Source organism: Theobroma cacao, chromosome 2, assembly GCF_053813885.1.
Source record: "Theobroma cacao isolate CCN51 chromosome 2, ASM5381388v1, whole genome shotgun sequence".
NCBI lineage: Eukaryota > Viridiplantae > Streptophyta > Magnoliopsida > Malvales > Malvaceae > Theobroma > Theobroma cacao.
In genome coordinates this window covers 2,118,351-2,142,021 of record NC_142640.1, presented here as the reverse complement: position 1 = coordinate 2,142,021, position 23,671 = coordinate 2,118,351, and the positions used below count along the sequence as shown (strand labels likewise).

Sequence of the window (23,671 nt, the reverse complement as noted above, 5' to 3'; positions counted from 1 at the left end):
AGAAATGTTTGACCTTTTAATTCAAATTTGTTGTAATATAAGTTAGCTATCAGGCTTTAATGGCTAGCAGAGGGTGTAATGCTAGCTAGCTAGTGACAGCAGCTCTCTTTAAAATCGACCCTTCATCCGACTTATCCAATACTCATGTAAATTAGGGTTTCAGGTGTCTATCATCATTAATATATTTCAAATAATAGTAATCTTTATCCAATTTATATTGGACACTTTTATGTAATACTGTCTCAGGTTTTTCCAGCATGAACATAACCCATAAGAATATTTCAATTTGGTTGACCTTTTACAAAGTTTGCAATGTGCATCAACTTTGATTTACATGATCTAAATTCAAAATTTTTTTTATTAGGGTTTTCTTAATATATAGTTGTAAAAAAAATACTGAATTAAAGCATTAATTAATTTGTAAAAATATAAATAAATTCCTTGAGGTGGATGGGCTCATAGTATCAATCCCCAACTAACCATCCCAACCTTTATATAAGGTAATAGTAGTATTACTATTATATTCACCAACCTGATTTTCAAGAATTTAATGTGCAGTAAATGTATATACTTCTTAAATCATGCTTGGTTTATCCACTTTTCTAAAAAGTCAACTATTTTTTTCTTTTTCTCGTTTAACACGACAAAAGAATGTAATTCCTGTCAGTACAACAAATTCATATTTTAATTATAATTTTTTTAGACAACATATCATTTTGTGCAGTGAAATATTAAAAAGTGTAAATTATTTATATTTTTAATTATATTTTTTTCTCATTTAAGAACAATATTAGAAAAACGATCTTTATTAGTATATATGGTTTTATAATTACATTTTATTTATAATCCTGTTAAAAATTAATTTACATAGTGCAATCTAATCTAAAACATGATGTAACATGTACATTCCTAAAGTGTTAGCAAAAATATTTTTAATAATACATTTGAAAAATATGCAATCCGAAATAAAATTTATTATAATACATGAACGACAAACCCATTAAAAAAATTTTAAATTTTATACTGGTCACATTTATTATATTTTGACGTAAAATAGTTTATGTAAAAGGACCAAGATTGCAGAAGAAGAATGCGGCTTGGATATTGAGGCATCAATTTTCCTTGGACCAGGCTCTATGAGGTAGGCTTGATCAGGCTAAGGGTATTATTATTATTATTGTGTAAACGAAAGTACCAGCTGGTAGCGGTGTTGTTGGAGGTAGCTGACACCTCAACTACGAATAATTAAATGGTTTGCTAAAGAAGAATTAAATTTGGGTCGAACTGATTGAAGACTTTAGGACAAGAAATTAATTTTCACTGCTTGTATATATGTCTCTTTTAATTTGAATAACTTACAGCATATTCAATTCTTGAAACTAAAATTATATCAATTATTTTGAAAGTTTTATACAAAAAATATTAATCTATATTCGGATATTTGATTCGGTGATTTTGTATAATTTTTTTGTTTAAAAAATAAAATTCGAATCTCCGCTTTTATTAATTCAAAAATAAAATTTTTAATTAAATTATTATTCATAAAACCCTTTTTCTCTAAAATATTTGTTTGATTCATTTAAATGCAAAATAATATATTAATCAAAGGGGAATAAATGATACTCATATCACCTATACCAAACAACCAAGGCAGACTGAAGGTAGTACCCTTTAGTTATTAATTTTTTTTGTTATTTTATGTATAAATTTTGGGATATGCAATTTCATCACCCTTAATCAAATCAAGTAACCTGTAATTGATTACTCTGGAACAACTCCTCATGAAAAATCTTACGTTTACCACTGCAAACAATCCCAGATTAAAACAAGAAAAGAGAGAATTCAAGTATAGGAAGTCTATAAACCTAAAGTAAGAAGCAAAGATACACATAATTAATTACTCTATATTTTCAAAAAAAAATTACTCTGTAGATGTTGGATCAAAATTTGTTATAGGCACTCAAGTATTAATTGGGCAAGACATTACTGATTCTATCCAAACAAATATGGACATTAATTTAGGTCTAAGTGGCTGGCAGGAGTTTAAATGTTTTCTTTCAATTATTATGAAAGAAAAATCTTTCTTGGCCTCAAAATCCAATTTGATCATTTAAAGCTTTGATGAAATGAGACCAAAGCAAGTGGAGAGAGAGCCTAAAAACCTCATAAAAATTCATAGTGAAACTCCTTTAAATTAAAAATGCTTCAACATACTTGTACTTCTATTTTATTAAAAAAAAAATTGGCTCTTACAATTAAAAGAAAAGTGGATAGAAAAACAAAAATTAGGCTGAATGAATTTGAAAAATGGTTGAATAATTAAGGCAATTAACATAACTCATAATACAAAGAAGTACATAGAGTTTATAGCTAGGTTGGTTGAGGTTACACACGAAAATAGTTACTACAGCAAGTTCTTACCATGCTTCAACCTTTTGTTTTAGATTGGAAAAAGAGAAAAAAAAAAAAAGTGGGATTGGCTCAATTTTCCATGCCCAAGGTCACGTCCATTTCATCTGGAAGTAGGCACCGGTTCAAGCCCATCATGGAAGATTTATGATCAGCACACTGCTCATCATTCAATTTTTTTCTTTTTGGGTTTATATTTGACTTTGAACCAACTTTAATATAAGTGGAAAATTGGAAACAAAAATATTCTTATATATGTACGACAATTTTCGACTTTAGGAAAGAGTTCATCTTTTCATTCCTTAAACAGTTGACTCAACAATTAAAATTGCGTAATGTCATATTGATGATATATCAAAATCACAACTACTAACCATTTACGAATTCATATTAAAGATATATCAAAATCATAGCCACTAAATAATTACAATTACAAATCCTTTTCAAAGCTAAAATATTTGAAAGTGACTTGAATCTATAGCTTAAATACCATGCAACGATCTAAGGGGCTACTGTTTTGTCCTATAGGAAACAAGTTCCTGACAAATTTATTTACTCACCTGCTTTGTATTTAATGGAGATGGCAACGGCAACTTAATTTCCGGTTTTCTGGTGAGAGAAGAAGACTGGTATGAACTTGACCACTCGAGTTTCGTTTTTGCAGTATCTTCCCTTTGATAAATGTACACATGAACATGCATGGTTCAATCACTTACAAAGCCTGTACTAGTTCAGTGATAACCACAAAAGGCAAAAACGAAAATTACAGTGATGATAATGAACATGAAAATGCATATAATCCAATAATTTTTCGAAGTTTAATTAGTAGTAAATAATCTAACTCTTGAATTGAAGAACAGTGATACAAAGTAATGCTGCTAATTAAGATACATGATGAACAATTGAAGTCGTAGAAGTAGATAGTGCACTTTGGCAATGTGCATATTTGTTTTTCATGAACTAAAGCACCCTGAAAAATAAAGTATAAAAATGGAAAAGAAATGGGCAATTTTGTTTTAATCCTAATGAATTAGTTACCCTTAACCTTAGGGGATGAGTAACTCTTAGCATGGAAATCTGAGAACAAGAACAGGAGAGAAATGATGAAGAATGCATTGAAGAACCAGCTCAAAATACCGGAGCACCCTGACCCGGTGAAGTGGTAGAAGACAAGCATGGCCATGATCAGAAAGCTTGCCCAGAACTGCAGAAGCTGGAAATCAGTCACCGCTTTCTTCCACTTGGGGCGCATCCCGAGGGTGCACATCAAGTAGTAGGTGTACATTACGATATGCACCACGCAGTTGGTAACAAGCACCATGGAGAAGGAAGATTGAGCACTTTCTAAGCACATGTAACACATGATTACGACCATGGAGTGGTGGTACACGTGAAGAAACGACAGTCTTTTCATGGAGTTGCTGAGGATGATCAAAAGGGTATCCATGAATTCAACAATCTTGGAGAGGTAGAAGATGTAGGCCCAGAAAAAGAGGGGTCCCGATGGCGATGTGCGCTTAGGGAGGCAGACGAGAGTATTAAAGTTAGGCACCTGGGAGAAGATGGAAACGAGGCAACCAAGGGCCATGACGAAGGAGAGGACGAGGAGGAACATGTTGTGGAGTGCTGAGATCGATTTCAGGGCCGGACGTGCGAGGGAAGGGCGAGACACTTGGGAGAGAATGAACGTGAAGGAGATGTAGGACAAGACAGTGAGGGTGAGGAAGCGCTGGGAGGAGCCTGGAGTTTGGCCTTGGTTCCATGAAAACTCAAGGATTTTCGGGTGATTCACTAGCCAATCTTCCAGGGTCGGGAAAAAAGGTTGTCTCACTACCAAGCCTTTAACGGTTGAGTAGAGGGTTGGGAAGAAGGGAAGCTCCATCTCTTCCTCTTTGCAACTATCCTTTGAGGTGCTGCTGGTGGTTAGCTGCAAGAATGATACAGAGAGAGAGGAAGAGAATATTTGTGACTTGGAAGAGAAATGGGCGTGAGACAAAGCTTGCGGGCATTGGTTTTTTAAGCACTGAAAGTTACTTTGAAATTTTTCTGGGTTTTTTTTTTTTCACATCATAGCTGGCTTTTGGATCATCAATCAGTCCCACGTCATTCTACTGTACTTGCATGTTTTATTTTTCATTTATGGTCCTCACCAATGAATTTCACCACCCCTGACATCTGTTGCCCTTTTATATTTTTGGTGTTAGTCATGAATTTTTATGGCGAAACCCACCAGTCATACTAGCATATCACTATTTCCGTATCTTCTATCTCTTCCCCATTAAACTGTTTTTTCTAACTCTGTTTCTTCATTTCATCTCACAATTGGAAGACATGTCAGATTGAACTTCCCAACTGCCAAAATCAAAATGATACCTAGATAGATACCTTTAATTTCTAATGTTTGTAATGTTGGGTGTCTGAATTTAATTTGTTTCCTCTTGAAATCTTGATAAAAACACATGAAAAAAATGTACTTATTTAATATAAATAACATTAAATTTAAGACAAAAATTATATATATATATATATATATCTTATCTCGAATTTTAATTACCAATCACTATATTTTGCACTCTCTATCACATCATTTTCCTAAACCAACTAAATTAATTCATTCAAATGCTCATACCTATCCAAACCCATCTTATCAAATTAATAAGCATTTCAAATAAAGTAACTTGTTGATACATTGTACCATACTTAGTGTAATCGAATTGATTTTATATTTTTATTATGCTTTACAATAAGCACTTCAAATATCATGCTTTATAAATATGAGGGTATAGATATAATTCAAAATTTGAAGACAAAAATAATAACAATGTAAGTAAATCACACAAAATTTAAGATAAAAACTATATCTTCGAAAACTCCGGGTCAAAATATTTTTACAGTCTTTATCATCTCCTTTAAACAAATTAAAAAAAAAACAACTAAATATTCCAATCTCTGTACTATACTAAATGCAGTCTAACTAATTTATATTTTTATTATACTTTACGATTTTATATATAATATATATGTGTGTGTATGTACATACATAAAAACCTTAGACCGAAGCGAAAGGACTACAGACAATCTGCAAATTGGCATTTAATTCTGCTATAGATGAGAAGCTATCAAGCAGCTGGAGACGATGAGCACTCGAAAAGTAAGAGTAAACTAATACTTATGGAAGAAAGTAGAGGAAATGAATTATTGCCATTGCCCATTTGCTCACGATACTCTAATTATTGATACATCATATTATCATGTATCAAACGAAAGACGAGGAGCAATAAGTACTGGTAGCAGTTGGGATATCCCTCGGATCAGAATGTTATAAGAGCAAAGAAAACATTTACTTTTTTTATTATTTTATCACTGATCAAAAATTTTTTCATAGTAAATATTGTTAAATTAAATGTAGTTGTTGACAGATAATTTGTTAGTAATTTTTGTTAATATACATTTTTTTTAGCAACTTAAATAAATAAGAATAACAGTGAGTAAGATATTAGTTAACTTTGAGATATTCGAATTTGAACTTAATTAAAATTTAATTGTTAATACCTTGCTCGAATACAATTAAAAATCAATACTTAAAACTGGAATTTGATTTTGATACTTGTAAAAAACTTGAACTCGAATTCAAATTCGAAATAAATGTAAATTTAAAATCAATTTATATATATTATAAATGAAAATTAATTAAAAAAAATAAATTAAATTTCAAAATCATATTTAATGAATTTTTGTAAGTATATTACATTGATTACACATAATGTATAAATAGAAAAATAATATATAAAACTAAAATTATTATTTATAATGAGAATCAATTATTCATATCGAATAATCATCACTCGAACTCGTTACAGATGGTAATGTTACTATTAAACTTTACTTGAATTTGATTATAATATATTTTAATCTTATTTAATCAGATCAGATAATATAAAGTGTTCTTGTCCTGTAAACCTTAATTAATATCGATATCAAAACTTATAGTAACAAAGTTGGACAAAATAATTAGAATAAGAAATAGTACGCAGGGTTAAATAATGTATACAATAATACAATTTTTTTTATATGAAGAACAAACTTAAAAATACGAGGGAATGGAATGAAAAATTATACATAAGGGTAAGCAAAACCAATTCAGACCAATTACCCACTCAAACCAAATGCGATTTGAGTAAAATAGTTTGGTCTAATTGGTTCATTGGATCAATTGGTCCAAAATATTTGATCCAATTGGTTTTTTTATCGGTTCTCGATTTTAAAATTTTTGAACCAATCTATCCAAAAAACCAAACTAATTTTTTATATATTTATATATAGTCATATATATAATATTTGTTTACATATTAAAAAGAATTGATAGTAAACTTAATTAACAAGATATTTAAAATATATTAGGGTATTGTACGCATGGATACAAATCATAATCATAGTAATTTAATATTAATTTTATTTATTTATTTATTTATAAATCTGTGTTAATATGAAATTACAAGTTATATATTTTAAATGATATAAGTTTTATGTTAATATTATAATATATGATAGTAAATATCTTACATATTAATATATTATAATTATTACACCTTAGTAATGTTTTGTAATATAAAATAGTATGAATATATATACTTGTATAAATATATTATATATACATATACATAAACATGACTATAATTTATAATAAACTTTATTTATATAATTATATATAATAACTCTATTAGTTATCACTTTAGATTTTATAGCATATTGTTTACAATTAGTTATTATTTATACAAACTTTGATATAAAACATTATAACATATAAATTATGTCATTAATTATATATATATATATATAATAAAGTCATATATTATAAATACATATATTTAATTTATACATAAATATTACTATAACTTATAATAGTCTTTATTTATATGATTATATAAAACATTTTAATATATAATTTGTATCATTAATTTTATATATATTTAATAATGTAATATATATACATATTTTTAATTTATATATAAATATTACTATATCTTATGATAAACTTTATTTATATGAATACGCTTAATAAGCTTATTAGCTATCACCTTAGATTTTATAACATATTGTTTATAATTAATTATTATTTATACAAATTTTGATATAAAACATTATAACACATAAGTTATGTCATTAATTTCATATATATAATTATGGATAAAGTTTATAAGTTTTAATATTATAATTTGTAAAAAAAATATGATAAAATTTTAATCTATTAGTTCAAAACCGAACCAATCAAATCAATTCTATATTTAGTCGATTTAGCCTTTTATTATATTTAATTAATTTTGATCAATTTTTTAAAAATAATTAATCTATTTGATCCTTAAGAATAATGGACTAAACTACTCAATCCACCTATTACTCACCCCTAATTGTACGAAGTATGGAAAAAGTTAGGAACTACGACCGACAGGCAACATGGAGATTCAGACAGGACACGGGGCAACATCTCTTTCGTGGGATCGTCCCATTCAAAAAACACTATATTGTTGAGGGCATAGTTATTGCCCCAACGGTCTTCTTTAATTAGGTTTTAAATATGATTTTATTATTAGTAGGACACCACCCCATTTTTCTCTCACCGTGCGTGATCCCATTCTCTTTGCCTCTTTTATTGCTTTTTCGCCCCCAATACTCTGCCGATACTTCTTTAATTCTCTTGATACACTATTAAAATGAAGGGTTTTACCGTTGAATTTTTTTGTCAATAATCAAAGATTTTATAATAAGTTGGTATAGAAGAATATTTTATCACTGATAACTTATTCCATCGATAACTCAACAAATTTGTTAATGTTTAGTTTAGTCGAGATCGATTCTTATTCGTCAATGATTTATCGATAGGTGATATAATTAATTTTCTTTCATACTTTTTATTATTTTTTAAAAAATTTTATTTTATTTTTTCGAGTGAAAGATCATATATTAATTATTTTATCTTAATTTTCGTAAAAATCGAAAAGGGATTCTTAAGATTAAGAGTAGTAATTTTGTTTTTATATGATCCTTTTAAGGTTTTATCTCCAATGAAAGCAATACCAACCATCTCAGTCAAATCTGAGTTGGATCATTAATTAAAATTGATAGGTATTTCAATCTCCATGCGTCCATTTGCAACGCGTATTTTCAACAATTAAAGCATTTTAGATGAAATTATTACTCAGTACTGTAAATAGACAAGCAATGAAGTCTAGGTCAGAGAGGCATGCGAGAATTATACGTGACCACGTGTCAAGGTCTGTCTCATGCACTTCCCTTTCTACGTTTCATTTATAAACTTGAAGACGATTGCTTCACACACACACATATATATATATATAATTAAAAAAAATATTTAAATTTTACTTTTTGTAAAAAAAAGTATTTATTAATTAATAAATTAAAATTTTAAATATGTATATATATATATATGAAAAATAAAATTAAAAACTTGTTTTCTACATTTTTTCTTACATTTTTTGCTGTTTAATATTTTTTTATATGGCACCATGTATTTTTTTTTTACAATAAACATTCCATGTATAACTCTAGTACTCATAAAATTAAAGTGTTAATTATATTTAATTCTTTCTTATTTCATTTGATAATTACAATATTTTTAATCTCAAAAATTTTGAGAATTACAATTTGAAAAGCGGAATCGGATGAAACAAATTGAAATGATAATTAGAAAAGAAATTCAATGTCTCTTAAATTAACAGTATTCTGCAAACTTAAATATAATAAAAATCTCTATAATTATCGTCAATTGATTTCAAATTCTAACAAGTGGCCGATGAAAAAGAAAGAAGTATTGAAAAGTTTATGTCGTTACAGATGGAGAAATGGTACAAATAGATTGAGTAGATCTTGAATGTTCATCAGTTATGATAGCTTATCTACTAAAGCTGTTAGCAATGACTGGCCGGGGAAACCCAAAAACCTGGAGAAACGTAGAAACAGCTAGGCAGACCCTACAGACTTCTGCCTTCTTCGGCAACCTTATTAACTCTTAATGATTCAGTTGGGTACAAAACTTACATTTGAGCTTTTGATTCATTAATTAGTGCATGATCTTTTACCTAAAAAATATGATTCGAATCTATTTTCTCTCAATTAGATAAAAAATTGAATACAGAAAGCTAACTCGAGGATATATCTTCTTTCAGTGGGCCAAATTAAAAACTTTATAATAATAATTATTATAATTATAATAACAATGTAATGGACATGTCAAAAAGGCAAAAACAAATCTTCAAGTGAAGTTGAATTACATGTTATTATGAAGTGATGCATCTATACTAAAAAATTTTCCCTTTTTTTTTTGGGTACATGAAATATTTGTTTTGAAAGTACGATTTAATTATTAAATTTATATTTAATACACTATCATTTTATAATATTTATATATTATCGACGAATCAAAAGATGTCACTTTATAAATATATAAATTTGATTTATTAACAAAATAATAATATTTCATTTATTAATAATATATGAATACTATATACTAACGATGTATTTGATATAAATTCTTAATTATACTCAATTCAAATAATTATCCAAGGTATCAAAGAACAAATTTGTAAAGCTAACAAGCTAGGGTTTTGGGCTACGGACCCATAGCTCGGCCCAGAAGCCAACCTGTCTCGTCTTACTCCAGGACGAAAACAAAGACATTTCAAGCCTCGTGGGCCACAGCTATCAAATCCATTAACAAGTTAGTCCATTTTTTCTTTCACAATCTAGCAATAGGTAGTAAAGGATTTATTTATATTTGATGGTATACTTTGTCTTTTGACCATAAAATGATTTGTTATTAATAAATAAAGGTAAAGTTTATTTTATATTTTAAAAAAAACTAGTAATAATTTATACTATTTAATTAAATAAAAAATTAAATCATTTTTTTTTTTAAGATTGATAAGAAAGGTGTGTTATTTTATTATATTAAACCTAATGATGAAAAAGACGCCGCACGAAGTTTCGAAGCACAGTTTAGATTGCTTTTCTCTAATTGCTTTTAGCGTTATTTCAATGCCGCTAGTTTTGAGCACTAACCGTTCAAACGCCGTTAAAAGCGACAAGTCATGAGAGGACAGATGGCATGAATTTATCAGTGGGGGCAGCAAAGTGGGGGAAGGTGAGGGGGGCAGGGGATATTCATGCATGATGCACTTTTTTCACGTGAACCAGAATACAATTTATATCAACTCCGTAGGAACAAAAATGTTCTGTCGGGACCTCCACAATAAATTTTTGTCGATGCTTGTAGTGTAAAATATATTATTTTCTTATCTAAATAAAAAGTAAGATTAAACACTGTTAATCAAAAAATAAATAAAATTTAACTAAAACCACAATGATAGGATTTTGGGCTATGGATCCATAGATTGGCCTAGAAACCAAGCTCTCCTCTCAGAAACCAACCGGTCTCTTCTCACTCCAGGACTAAAACCTTCAACTTCAAGCCTCTTGGGCCACGGCTCGCAAATCCATTATGGTGTTTCTCGATGAGGCTGAAAATGGATTTTGCCATTTTGGATTATGCTTGAAAATACAAAGTTTTGTTCATTGCTCAGCCCATCAACAAGTTTAGGCGATTTTGCTTTCATCAATTGTGAAATCAACAAAACCAACTAAAAAATTATCTTTTCTCCTGATTTATTTTACCAATCAAATTGCCACATACCAATTATATTCAAATGGAATAACATTATCATCGAAAAAAGGATTGAAACAGCAGAATCAAGAGCATTTATCCTTGTCACCAATCTGTCTCTTGGCATAACTCTTGCCATGAAAGTCAACAAAAAGAGCCAAAAGAGAGGCATTGAAAACAGCATTGAAAGACCAACCCCAGATTCCTGAACAACCCGATCCCGTAAAATGGTAGTAGAGCATCAGAACAGAAACTAGAAAGCTGAACACGAACTGCACAATCTGGCAATCCGTAACCAATCTCTTCCACTTCGGGCGCATCCCCATCGCGCATAATAGATAGTAAAAGTACATTACTACATGTACGGTCGCATTGGTGACGAGTGCCACGGGGAACAAAGACTGGCAAGTGTGTAACCAAAGGTAGCACATGACAACCACGGTTCCATGGTGGTAGACGTGGAGAAACGTCAGCCGCTGCTTTGATTTGCTTAAGATAATCAAAAGGGTATCTACGAATTCAAGAATCTTGGAGAGGTAGAAGATGTTGGCCCAGAAAAAGAGTGGGCCGGCGGGAAGGGTGTTGGGAGGGAAGCAAATGATGTGGTGCAAGAGGGATGGATGGGAGATGATGGAGAGGCTGCAGCCAAGGGCCATGATGAGGGAGACGAGTAAGAGGGTGAGGGAGTGGAGGGCTGTGATGGGTTTGAGGATGTGGGCTCCAAGGGAAGGGAGCGGGGTTCGGGAGAGGAGGAATGTGAGGGAGAAGTATGTGAGAACTGTGAGAGTGAGGAAGAGTGGGGTGGAGCCAAGGGTTTGACCCTCAGTCCATCGGAATTGGAGGATTTTGGGGTGGTCCACTAACCAATACTGGAGAGTTGAGAAAACTTGGTCCATCTTGAAACTCACGCGTCACCAGGTTGGTGCTAGAGGCGGCGGCTGTGGTGGTCAGAGGATGGCGATCGACGAGATGCAGGGTCTTGGATATGACGGGAAGTTCAATGTTCTTTATGGCAACAAGTCAAAGACCCTCATTGCGTTTGTTATCCTCTTTTTCATGTGGTCCTGCTACTTTACTTTTTCTTCTCTAACCACGTAATTTAGGGTTGGATGTTGGGGCGGTGGTTAGTCTCTAACTACGTAATTCAGGATTGGATGTTGGTGGTTAGTCTCTAACTACGTAATTCAGGATTAGTCGTTAGATTTTGATGGGCTAGAATGAAAACCTTGTTGCTTTATGGGTTTCGGCCTTTGAGGCTAGCGGCCAGGTACGGGCCACCCAATAACATTAATGCTCTTGGGGTAAGAGAAAGGAGAATAGATTTTCATGGGGATCAACTATACGGCTATAGCACCTGGGGAAAAACACATGCGGAATGACAAATACAGAAAATTGTGACATAGCAGACTTACTCAATTGATAAAAAGATGGCAAGACTTGAAAGGAAACAGCAGAACTATGCCTTCTACTCTAGTTCAAATACAGAAACTATTGAACAATTAACTGCACAGTGCTCTATTATAGTTCATCTAAGAACAAGCATCTGCAAAAAAATCGCTTCCAACTTATTTGGGGTGCAAAAAAAATCAAACTGACTCTCGACTTAAAAGTGTAGCACTTCATTGAATAGAACAAATATTTAACATCAAATCGGAACAAGTACAAGCAGTCATGAACTCTTCTCCAAAATAATCTTCATGTTACAGTTAACGTGCTGGTGCCATGAGGTGATCCTTTAGCCAGCAGTCAGCACTAGGCAAAAATCACAGCATGTCCACACCTTGTTGAGGATCTTTTTGTATCGGATTCTCTCCTCAGGCAGCAAAATTGGATGGCAATGGTAATTATGTCAACTGTCTACGCAGAGCTTGCAGTTACCTTCTTCCGGACAATCCTCTTTCTCCGTGCCTTTGGAGCTCCATTCTCCCCATCGGCAGCAGAATAGGCATTTCCTTGTCTGATGCCAAGAAGTCCAAGACCAGAAACAAAGGCATTCTTGGATATAAACCATTTAGAGGATGACCTAGTCCCATCATCAGTCGGTCTGTTGTAAGCCTTCAAGAGGTCATCTGACTGAACCAGCGGATCTGCCTCAACGCCTAGCCAAGCCAACCTTGATCTCTCTCCTAATTGAACATTTAAAACCCTGCATAGGACCAGTCAGGTGAGGTTAAAAAAACCACACACAAAAACTCCATGAAAGTAACAAACAAAGATGAGTTCAAAGTGCAAAAAACATCAATTTAAAACCATCTTCCAAATGATTTAACACTAGCACCCGATGGTTTTGTTCATTAAGATCCTGAGATAAGTAACCATGACACAAGGAAGAACGATAAGAAAGGTATTAGAGATCCCTTGATTGAGTAGAGAATTTTAGAGATCATTTTTAGAAAATATAAAATGCGTATGGCTATATTTTAGCAGTACATACAGTGATAAGGCATTGAGAAGAATAAAGAAATTCCCCATCAAAAGTATTAGAAGTGCTTAGCACAACGTAAACAAAAGAAGAGTGTGTGTGTGTGTCTTGGGGGGGTGGGGGGAGGTGCAAGAGATAGATAGAGACCTTAAAGCTGTGCTGAAGAACAATGCTACTCCAATGACATCAAAATGGTTGACCATTGCTTGATCGAACCCACACAAAAGCTGATATCTAAGGTTAGCATAGAGTCCAAGGAAAGCACCATAACCTAGTGCATTAGTACTCACAGACGGAATTGTCACAGATAACCTGCCAATATTTTTAAAAAAATGCCCACCATTAATACATTAGTAACAAGCCCAGTAACAAGAAGAAAATTTTCTTGTTCCAAATAAATTGGACAAAATGGTAAATGAAAATTTGTCTAAACTACTTACTTTTCCTTCTTTTTACTGGCCAAGAAATTTGACAAAAAACCTTGCACTGCTCCAGCAGTTAATCCAACAATACACAACTCTGCAGCCTTGTAAAAAAGAGAATGGATTCTCTTTTGCAAGTCAAATTCTCTAAGTGGGTAACTGCGTTCGAATATATTGTTTGGAAGCTTCTGCAATGTGTTTTGCAAGTCAAACCGGAAGGTATTACCATAAGAACGACAAGGAGCAAGAGACCAAACTACAAGAGCATTGCAGGCTGCTACTGTGAGCACATTCATAAGTGCCAGATCCCATTCTTGCTTAATCCTGTACACAAAGTAAAGCAAGTGTTTATTAGTTCAATTTACCAAAATGGATAAACAAGGCAAGCATTTATCTAATCATGTAAGAAAAAACACCTATCCTTTCGATTCTTCAACTCCCACCAGACAGAAGAGCTAATAGTAGCAACCTCCTCTAAAAGAAGCCTGTATAGAAAGGCAGGATCCGCAAGTATCCTGAAAATAAAAGATTATACATAAGTATCCAATGGCAGACATGCTATGAGCAAATAGTCATTTCATTCAGATTGTTGGAGACATCCATGAGAGGTGTATAAGTACATATCCGGGGTTACCTGCCAATAAATGCCCTAGACATTCCTTGAGGAAGTGTTCGAGAAATAAATCTACTAGTGGTTGGTCTAGCATTCATTGCTAAGAATTTTACCATTTGTGCTGAACTGACCAATCCCTGAAGGCAAAAATTTTTAGTCAGCATCTGACTGCAAAGCAGAAAATCCTTGACTGATAAAGCTATAAGAAGTTACTAAACCATTTCATAAGCTTGTCGTAAGCCAGCAGGCAAGTCCATCATCGTCTTGTGCCACTCATTCAGTACAGCATCGACAAATTTTCGATCAAAAAGCTGGAAAAAAATGATGGAAAATCAAATTTATGTGAAAATTTATTCCTTAAGCACTTTACCAAAATAAGTTGCTAAACATGCATAATGCATCTGTTGGACTTTGATCTCCTACCTCTTCAAGAAACATCCGCCTTCTGAATAGTCCACCCTCTTCTCCCTCCCCATCATCATCAAAGTCATCAAAGTAATCGTCATCATCTCCATCATCATCACCTCCATCTCCACCTCCATGATTAATTTTCTTTCCAATATCTCCACCACCTCCCCCAGTTGCAAGCTGCAATTTCAAATGTATAGCTGATCCTTTCAAAATTTGGGATAATGTTTACAAGGAAACAAATGAAACAAACAACTCAAAGACAAACCACATATCATTTACAATAAAAACATCGAACCTCACCCTCAAACCACTATCAAAAAATTATTGAGGCTAATAATAGTACAAGAAGCATCAAAACCCAAATCCTCATATCTAACCAACAGGCATAGCATAAATATACAGAAATTGAAATAATAAATCAGCATGACCCTGATGTATAAATAACTCTTAGACCAATCCATAACTTGTTATCTAATCACTATTTTAAAAAAAGAACTATGTATTCAAAATTTAATATGCACATGGCATGCTCGCCAAAGAAAATATACCTAAACAGATTTAATTGTTAACATTGTTGTGGGGTTTTGTTCCAGTCTTCCACCAATGGAGAATATGATCATTGCAAGGATGGGATGGAAAGAGTAATCTATTAAGCTAGTTAACTCAAAGGTGTATTGAGCTTCAGTATTGTATATACTACGCTCTGTTGGATAGAACATCCAGTTATAACTAATCAACGTAGTTCTATTTCTTGTGATTGAAACCCCAGTTTGATAATACACATTTAATTATGCTCGAGATTATAAAAGAAAGACCCTTAAAATTTCACAAGTGCTACAAAAAAAGAAGACCTTCTAACAGGAAGTTATTCTATTTTCTCTTTAAGCTTGTATAACAGAAATAGGCTAAAATTTCCATTTGAATTCATTCACTAAATAGAAATTCAACAAATTTCACGAAAATACATTTTATTGTTAATTAATTCAACAAAACCTCCTTTCTCCGCACATTTAATAAAAAATTCAGTCTTTAAATACTCCTAAAGTTTTGAACTTTTGATACCTAAAGACTCAACCATTTCTACCTCCAATATCAAGAAAACTTAAATACTTAATACCCATTTCTCAATTCAGATTAACTAACATTAAAATTAACTCGAGGCCAGAACTAAGATTTTGAAAACTAACCTCAGGGCTAGACGTGGACTGTTTCTGAGACAAATCAAGCTTCCCTTTCTCCAAAGTAACCGCACCAAACGCACCGTACTGTCCTCCCTTCATAACCGGCCCCACCTCACCCGAACCGGACTCCACTGGCCCCGGTGACGCCAAGAAACAGCGCTCGAGAGCAGCCACGGAGGATTCTCCACAGTCCATTAAAGAAGAAGACGAACATCTCACCGTCAGATTCTTCCTAAACTTAACGGAAAACGGATGAGCCGGTGGCGGCAGACTTGGTTTTAACAATAAGGTTTTGGGAAGTGGTTGGAACATTATATGCGACATGTTTCTGTTTAAGGGTCTGTGTTTGGATGGAGAGAAAGCTCAAGTCTTTGTACTCTTTTCCGAGAAAATTTTTCCTAAAGAAAGGTTCTCTTTTATTATTTTTTTTCTCTCTCTCAAGAGGGAGAGAGCGAAGAGAAAGAGGAAGAAGGGATTGTGGGGGGGTTTTGATGGATAGTTCAGCCGACTACAAGCCAACCCAATCCGATTGCAAAGGAAAAAGAATAATGAGTTGATCCGGGTGGTTCTAGCGAGTGGAATCAGCCGACTCGGTGAGTTCGGGTCGTGTCGTTATCGAGGTGCGTGCTCATTTTCTTTGGGCCATACGGACAAAAGTGCAAACCACTTTCCAGCCACCAAATTATATTGACAATAAAATCTTTTTTTATTTATTATAAAATTACATAATAATATTATTTTTTATATTTTACAATTTTTCTTGATTTTATTTGATTAAAAGATAAAAATTTGGATCACATTAGAATTCAAAACAATATCAGATTTTATATTCAAATTATAATGAAATTATTGATTTAGCATTTAAAAAAATCATAATTATTAGATTGATCCTAATCATGCTTTCCCCTTTCCTAAATTATAATATGATATTAGTGTATTTTCATAATAAAAAATTATAGTTTGTTGTATGAAAAGTTGTGATTATTAAAAAATTACATTAATTAAAAAGTCATGTCATATAGTGTAATTATTGAATTATAAGTAATTTTTCATGTAAAAAATTATATCTCTTGATAAAATGATATTTAAAAAAATTTTTGAATCTAAAAATTATTAGATGATTTAAAAACAATTCTGCTCAAAAGTTTAGATACAATAAGTTATTTTTTTTATATTATAACTTAAAGATTATATTTTATATTAAAAATGATTGTTCGTCATTATTGGAATAATATTTTTATCTAAAAATTATGTTTATTTTGACACATCAAACAAATAAGACAAGAATATAAAATCAATAACAAAAAAAAAAATTATGTAATGAATAAAAATTTAGAAAATAAATATAAACAAGTTGAGTTATCATCATCAATTAAAAGAATTCAAATTTTAAATTTTTTATAATTTACTCATTATATAAAGTAAGTTTTAAAACCAAACAATGTTGCGACCCTTGAGTATGTTTAGCGATTTATGTGCAATTACAATATAAAGGTAGACATTAATTTTATTGTAATTTTAAAACTATTCGCGTAATTTTTTTTAACATACCGAGTGATGAGATGAAATAAATCTTAAAAATAACCTTTCCTAAAAATAAGTTTTAAAGTTAATTTTACTAATTCTTTTGAATTCTGACTAAAAAGGTTCAAAACAAATTATAATAAAATTATCGACCCTTGCTAAAAAAATTATAATATTATTAAAATGGATTCGGATTATTGCACGTTGTCCATCCCCATCAAAGAAAATGAGATTTTTTAAGATAAGATTGAAGTTATTTATTTAATGTCAAACACTAGACCAATTTTTTATTTATTGCATAAAAAAGAGAGCACAAAATAACTTTTTTTTTATAAAAAAATAATTAATCACGGGAGAAATTTGTTAGGCAAAGATTTAGTATTTAGATTCAATTTTTTTAGTAATTTGCGTATATATTTTGGTGATGAAAAATCTCGAAAGAGGGATAGTCTTAACTCTTAATTTTCCAAATTTACAAAGAAAATGTATTTGTTTTTAAATCTGGATAGATTGGAACTAACTTAGATTAATTATAAATTTAATACTTGATTTATAACAAAACAGTCAATTTGATATTTTTAAAAAAATTCGCAATTAAGTATTGCAAATCGACTTTAGCTACCCTTTCTACTCCTCCTTCCTTTTCCTCAATAATACAATAATTTGTTTGAGGACATGAAAGTTGAAGTATTTGATTACTATTTTTTTCTGGTTATTAAATCGATAAGTTTACTATAATTCGATTGCCAAATTTGTAATTAACCCATTTTAATTTTGATGATAATTTACTTGGCTTAATAAAAATTGGAGTATTCAATTATAATTTTTTTTTTCCGGTTACTCAATCGATAATCTCACTATAATTGGATTGCCAAATTTATAATTAACCCACTTTGATTTTGAAGCCACGCTTTCAAAGCAAAAATGGTGTCATAAGGAAACTGATATTCTACAAATAGGATCCTGGAAGCTACTGTAGGTTATGGCAGCAAGAAACCAGGCCTCAGGCAAAGGCTGCACCAAAGTAGTTGCAGTCATGGAAAAAGATATCAACAACGAGTTAACATCATTTCTCAGTCATCCTTTGCTTTTCCTACAAGAAAGACAAACTGGGGAAACTATAAACAGAAATCCAGGAAAAGGAATCCCTTGTTGTATATCCATGAAGGTATCCTTTTCTCTCTTTTTTGTTCACAGATTAAACTTTATCGTATATAAGGAGGTCTGAATTCTTCTTCCTCAATCTCAGAAACGTTTCTGACAACCAAAAACCAATTCCCAATCCCCCCATTTTCTTGCATAGCGAAAAACATGTCTCTAAGCCATCGTCAGCGGGTTACGGTCAATGGGATCCGACGGATGAGAACCTACCATTACTTCTGGTGTCTTCATTGCCAACGCACCGTAAGGTTTTCCAATTCAAACCCATTTGAAACTCATTGTCCCCATTGTTTTCGTATACTTAGTCACGAGCTAGATGTGTCAAGGTCTAGGCTTAGAGCTGATCTGTCTGGCACTGAACCCTACCAAACCACTGCTTGGTTATTGGATACCTTGGCTGCTGTTCTCGACCCTTCAACGATGCAGCCAAATGGAAATTTTGGTAGAAGAGCTCGTTGGGATCCAAGGCCTGAAAATGGACCTTGGATCACTCTGGATTTTGTTGAACCTCCTTACCAGCAGCCGAGTCCTATTATTGCTCCGTACCTAGAAGATATTGTTCCTCCTGGAGTGAATAATGCAAGCAACAACACACTGCAGGATCAATTCGGCGATTTCACCGATGGCTTAACAGATATTGACAGGCCAGGGCCTCCTCCAGCAGCTGCTTCAGCTGTTGAAGCATTACCAACCGTGAAAATCACTGAAACTCATCTGATCAACAGCACTCATTGCCCCGTTTGCAAGGATGAGTTCGAAGTTGGTGGAGAAGCAAGAGAGCTACCCTGCAAGCACTTGTATCACTCCGATTGCATCGTGCCTTGGTTGAGCATGCACAACACTTGTCCTGTCTGCCGCTTTGAGATCAACGATGATTCCAACGCTACTGATGACGATGAAATTGGTGAGATCAACTTTGACGACATTGGTTTTGGCGTTGAAGATCTGGCAAATGGCCTAAGCTGGTTGCGGACCCAGTTCCTCTCTTCGAGGCCTCTTCGTGCATTTTCTCATTGGACACGCAGATATCTTGATTTTCTTGACAGCAGGATCAATGCAACTAATTTCTCTCGTGAGGGTAGGATCTATCGCCATAGCTTAATCTTCTGCCTGCTCATGGTTTATATAACCAACATTTGTGAGTAATTAACACAGCTACTATGTTGTCCCCCGCAGGTAGCTTCTGGTGGCCCTCGTGGCTCATTCTTTAGCTACTGTCTGAACACCACCTGCCTGCAAACTTTGGTATTTTCCAACCCTTTCCAAGGCAGGTATGTATGTATATATGTGTGTGTGTCTAACTCTATCCAAACTAAATTTCAAGACAAAAAGCACTGATGGAAAAAATGACAAGATGTTGGAGCCTTTAACAGGTATTTTACCTTTTTCTGATCTTCCATGTCTGTTCTGCAAAGTGCCCCACCAATTCACTTCAGGAGAAAATCTATAAAAATTTCATTTGTTTTCAAGATTTTTGCTGTTGGTAGTAAATTTGCTTAAGTGGGTTCTTATCTTATCCTGCAGTTTCTCATCAAATGAAGGCAACATTTGCTTTGAGCTCCATGTTTAGTCTTTAGAAATGGGTGTTTATCTGCTTATTATGTTTAACTAGTTCTAGCAAGAAAGAAGATTTCATGTAAAAATTTTTATGAAAATTTCCCCTCTCCCTGGTTCATTATTGTACAGTCCACTTATTAAATCCTTCATTGAAAAATTAAAAGAGAATAACAACCAAAAATATAATAATAATAATAATTCAATATTGTACAGGCTTTCATTTATTTGTTATTTATTGATAATTTTAGAAATATTAAAAAATGCTATATTTTAAGAAGAAAAAAAGAAAGTTCCATTAGACAGCGCCACGTCAGTTTTAGAAGTACAGGCTGTTGTTCCCCCAAAACTGCACACGACCAAAGCCAAGGCTTAGAATCACTGAAGAGCAGTTTCAGTTTCGCCAAAGACACTGGTCTGGGTCTGGGTCTGGGTTGTGGATTGATGGGATCAGCGGTGCCTCACCCGTTCCACTTCCAGTGGGACTTATGGGCCCCACTACCATCGTCATCATCATCAAGAGTAGGACCCACATCCCTCCACGTTATCACTACAGCAGCTTCTCTCCGCCTCTGCCACCTTCTCCGCCACCACCTCCGTCTTGGGTTTCTCCTCCGCTCCTCCTTCAAGGTACCCTTAAATTACTCTACTGACTCCCTCTCCTTCCATTTCCCATCAGGGAAAATTCCATCAAATTAATTGAATTTTTGAACTCTCTTGTTGAACAGAGACTCTCCCATCTTTGTAATGTGCCTAGATTGAAGGATGTATGGTCTGAAACCACTTCCAACCTCAAGGGAATTGACATTTTTCAATTTACAAATGATGCTTTCACATCACCATGTTCATCTTACTTATGTTTCTTCGATGGGGAGGAAAAGAAAAGGGAATTTGGAAATGAGGGTAGTAGATCATTCAAAATGGGAACTTCCAGTTCCAGGAGAAATTCATTTAACAGAAGGAAATGGACCAACATCCTTATAGCCATTAATGTCTTGTAAGTCTTCCCATTTCAAACAATTACATGTTCATTCAACAAAATTGAGTTGCCTGTATAAAACAAAATCATACTCTTTCATTGTATTTGCAGAATTTATGTTGCACAACTGGCAACACAAGGGAAGCTGTTGCTTATGGGAGCTAAGGTGGAGTCATATATCTGTTTCGGTTTCATGGGATTTTCTGGAAACTTTGTGGTTATTTGATTATATTTTATGTATAACAGATCAATAGTCTTATTGACAAAGGACAGATTTGGAGGCTGGCTACATCTTCTCTTTTGCATGCAAATATAGGGCACCTTATGGTCTGGTTTGAATCAGATAGTTTTTGAATTTCTCGACTGTGAAATGAAACTTCATTTGATTAAAAGGATTTGTTGTTTTCCAGGTCAATTGTTATTCTTTGAATTCTATTGGCCCTACTGTGGAGAATATAAGTGGTCCGAGGAGATTTCTTGCAGTTTACTTAACATCTGCTATTTCAAGTAACAACTCATAAACTCTTTACAGTAGGTTATAAATTGCTTACCGGCTAGTACAGTTTTTGACTCAATCACTTGACGAAAATTAGGTGCTGCTACAAGTTACTGGTTTTGCAAAGCACCAGCAGTCGGTGCATCAGGAGCAATCTTTGGATTAGTAAGTCAGTTTGAACTCTTCACAAAATAAAATAGATGTTTGTAAGAACCTGTTTTAACTAGTGATGGTCTGCCTCGACAAAACTTAAGTATTGTCAAGCTAATTGTTTACTTTTATCTTCTTCCTTATCTCATTTGAAATTCTTTTGTTTATCTAGGTAGGTTCTGTTGCTGTGTTTGTCATGAGGCATAGAGGCATGATCAGAGATGCCAAAGAAGATCTACAACACATAGCTCAAGTTATTTTCTTAAACATGGTATGATTTAAAGCTTTTGCAACTCAATGTTTGAGAACCAAAGGAACCATTAAACAACCTATTTAAAAATCTGTCTCGTACGTTCCAAATTAAGTCCCTTGACCTGCCAGATTTTTCTCTGCATGAGTTAGATGCCTGAGTGGGTCTTGATTTATTCAAATTTTTGCTATGTTATTGGTCTGATAATATGATTCCCCTGAAAGAAATGTAGTGCCTAGTGTGCACCAGACAACTTCTTACAACGGATCACATGCTTTTACTCCCAGTTTTATGAGCTCACTGCTAATGAATGTTGATCATGCAGGTTATTGGGCTAATGTCCAAAGGCATTGATAATTGGGGACATGTAAGTCTAACTACTATGCCTTTCTACACAAGTGTGCTTGTTGGTATATGCCCTGTTTCAAATTGCATGCGTAGGGTTTGGTATCAGAACTCATAAGCATCTGCTTGTGCTTTTCTCTTCTCCAAAATGGTGTTTCAACTTTAATATGATCATTTTTGCTATCGAGATCGCTGTAAAATCTAATTGATCAAAGAAATCTATTTACTTTCATTTGTCTCAATCGCTTTTTGCCTTTTTGTTCCTTTTGCTTTCTCTTATTTTATTTCCTGTGCTAATTTACAATTTCAGTTGGGAGGCTTGCTTGGTGGAGCAGCAATGTCCTGGCTTCTAGGACCTGCCTGGAAGTACGAATCCATGGCCAGTGATGGTCGAAGAATATTCTCAGACCAAGCTCCACTTTTTTACCTTATAGACAGAAAACGAAAACCTCGATAGCCCAGTTAAAAATATTGAATTCATCACATTGTGTTCTTATAAATTTAGCCTGCTTAAATGGGAAGGGTCTTGTTAAACTAATTGTAGACAGTGCAGTTGTTTGCATAATAGTCTCTGTAAATTTATACTAAACCCACCACCAAATTAAGTTCATCTATTTCTACCAGTTCCTAGAAAATATTTCTGTGAGGTTTCAATTTCTTGGCATAAGACTGTCAATCAGGAGTTACCACTAGCCACTCAGCTTTTTCTGTTCTCAAGTTATCTTATAATCCTTGGTCAGCGCTCAGGAAGTAAATTGTTGAACTACAGTGCATATCAGCCAACCATGTTTGCTAAATCTGCGGCTAGTGTCATGCTGTTCATCCGGTTATCAATCATCTGTAAGCGAAATAGACATGGACCATCTGGAAATGATAAGGCTAACTCAGCATACACCCTCAACGGTGGGAGAGGAAGGAAAACATTGCTTTTAGACTTTTGTGGAATGGTGACTGCCACCCACTACACAACAACCATCACTTTTAACTGGATTTGTGATGCGTTTTTTGTCCGTTATTTTCTTCCTTATTCTTTCCTTTCGTTATCCCATTTTGTCTGGTGCACCAAACACACCCAAA

General features: G+C 33.2%; 5 protein-coding genes across 6 annotated transcripts; 2 read left to right on the top strand and 3 right to left on the bottom strand.

Annotated features, from left to right (window-relative positions):
- Positions 1 to 3,205: 3,205 nt before the first annotated feature.
- LOC18607348 (uncharacterized) lies at positions 3,206 to 4,528 on the bottom strand. The gene has a single exon (XM_007041457.3). It carries the CDS (start codon positions 4,289 to 4,291, stop codon positions 3,440 to 3,442), a length of 852 nt encoding a protein of 283 aa, XP_007041519.3. The 5' UTR covers positions 4,292 to 4,528; the 3' UTR covers positions 3,206 to 3,439.
- A 6,591-nt stretch (positions 4,529 to 11,119) lies between these two features.
- Positions 11,120 to 12,124, bottom strand: LOC18607347 (fatty acid elongase 3-like). Its single transcript, XM_007041456.3, has one exon. The coding sequence runs from the start codon at positions 11,980 to 11,982 to the stop codon at positions 11,173 to 11,175; it is 810 nt and encodes a 269-aa protein (XP_007041518.3). The 5' UTR covers positions 11,983 to 12,124; the 3' UTR covers positions 11,120 to 11,172.
- Positions 12,125 to 12,689: 565 nt separating this feature from the next.
- On the bottom strand, positions 12,690 to 16,604 carry LOC18607346 (plant/protein, putative (DUF3411)). Its single transcript, XM_007041455.3, has 8 exons — positions 16,142 to 16,604; positions 14,967 to 15,131; positions 14,762 to 14,854; positions 14,565 to 14,680; positions 14,347 to 14,445; positions 13,949 to 14,254; positions 13,656 to 13,820; positions 12,690 to 13,232 (listed from the first exon to the last, which is right to left on the bottom strand). The coding sequence occupies exons 1-8, from the start codon at positions 16,457 to 16,459 to the stop codon at positions 12,944 to 12,946; spliced, it is 1,551 nt and encodes a 516-aa protein (XP_007041517.3). The 5' UTR covers positions 16,460 to 16,604; the 3' UTR covers positions 12,690 to 12,943.
- Positions 16,605 to 18,614: 2,010 nt separating this feature from the next.
- On the top strand, positions 18,615 to 20,151 carry LOC18607345 (RING/U-box superfamily protein). Of its 2 annotated transcripts, XM_018116013.2 has the most exons (2): positions 18,895 to 19,898; positions 19,997 to 20,151. In XM_018116013.2, the coding sequence occupies exons 1-2, from the start codon at positions 18,971 to 18,973 to the stop codon at positions 20,029 to 20,031; spliced, it is 963 nt and encodes a 320-aa protein (XP_017971502.2). In that variant the 5' UTR covers positions 18,895 to 18,970; the 3' UTR covers positions 20,032 to 20,151. The 2 variants fall into 2 exon arrangements, with proteins under 2 accessions (XP_088659832.1, XP_017971502.2); XM_088803706.1 differs by having other exon boundaries at positions 18,615 to 20,065.
- A 540-nt stretch (positions 20,152 to 20,691) lies between these two features.
- RBL10 (RHOMBOID-like protein 10) lies at positions 20,692 to 23,204 on the top strand. Its single transcript, XM_018116012.2, has 9 exons — positions 20,692 to 21,004; positions 21,103 to 21,371; positions 21,465 to 21,519; positions 21,600 to 21,680; positions 21,764 to 21,860; positions 21,947 to 22,014; positions 22,172 to 22,270; positions 22,575 to 22,616; positions 22,905 to 23,204. Exons 1-9 carry the CDS (start codon positions 20,819 to 20,821, stop codon positions 23,049 to 23,051), a joined length of 1,044 nt encoding a protein of 347 aa, XP_017971501.2. The 5' UTR covers positions 20,692 to 20,818; the 3' UTR covers positions 23,052 to 23,204.
- Positions 23,205 to 23,671: the final 467 nt, after the last annotated feature.

What these genes read in the sequence shown, in the direction of transcription:
- LOC18607348 (XM_007041457.3), bottom strand. Translation starts at nt 4,291, where the DNA reads ATGGAGCTTCCCTTCTTCCCAACCCTCTACTCAACCGTTAAAGGCTTG.
- RBL10 (XM_018116012.2), top strand. Translation starts at nt 20,819, where the DNA reads ATGGGATCAGCGGTGCCTCACCCGTTCCACTTCCAGTGGGACTTATGG. An exon ending in CAGGAGCAATCTTTGGATTA is followed by an intron (nt 22,015 to 22,171) that starts GTAAGTCAGTTT and finishes TTGTTTATCTAG; the next exon opens with GTAGGTTCTGTTGCTGTGTT. An exon ending in AAGTTATTTTCTTAAACATG is followed by an intron (nt 22,271 to 22,574) that starts GTATGATTTAAA and finishes TTGATCATGCAG; the next exon opens with GTTATTGGGCTAATGTCCAA.
- LOC18607347 (XM_007041456.3), bottom strand. Translation starts at nt 11,982, where the DNA reads ATGGACCAAGTTTTCTCAACTCTCCAGTATTGGTTAGTGGACCACCCC.
- LOC18607345 (XM_088803706.1), top strand. Translation starts at nt 18,971, where the DNA reads ATGTCTCTAAGCCATCGTCAGCGGGTTACGGTCAATGGGATCCGACGG.
- LOC18607346 (XM_007041455.3), bottom strand. Translation starts at nt 16,459, where the DNA reads ATGTCGCATATAATGTTCCAACCACTTCCCAAAACCTTATTGTTAAAA. An exon ending in TCTAGGGCATTTATTGGCAG is followed by an intron (nt 14,446 to 14,564) that starts GTAACCCCGGAT and finishes TTTTATTTTCAG; the next exon opens with GATACTTGCGGATCCTGCCT. An exon ending in GCCAGTAAAAAGAAGGAAAA is followed by an intron (nt 13,821 to 13,948) that starts GTAAGTAGTTTA and finishes AAATATTGGCAG; the next exon opens with GTTATCTGTGACAATTCCGT.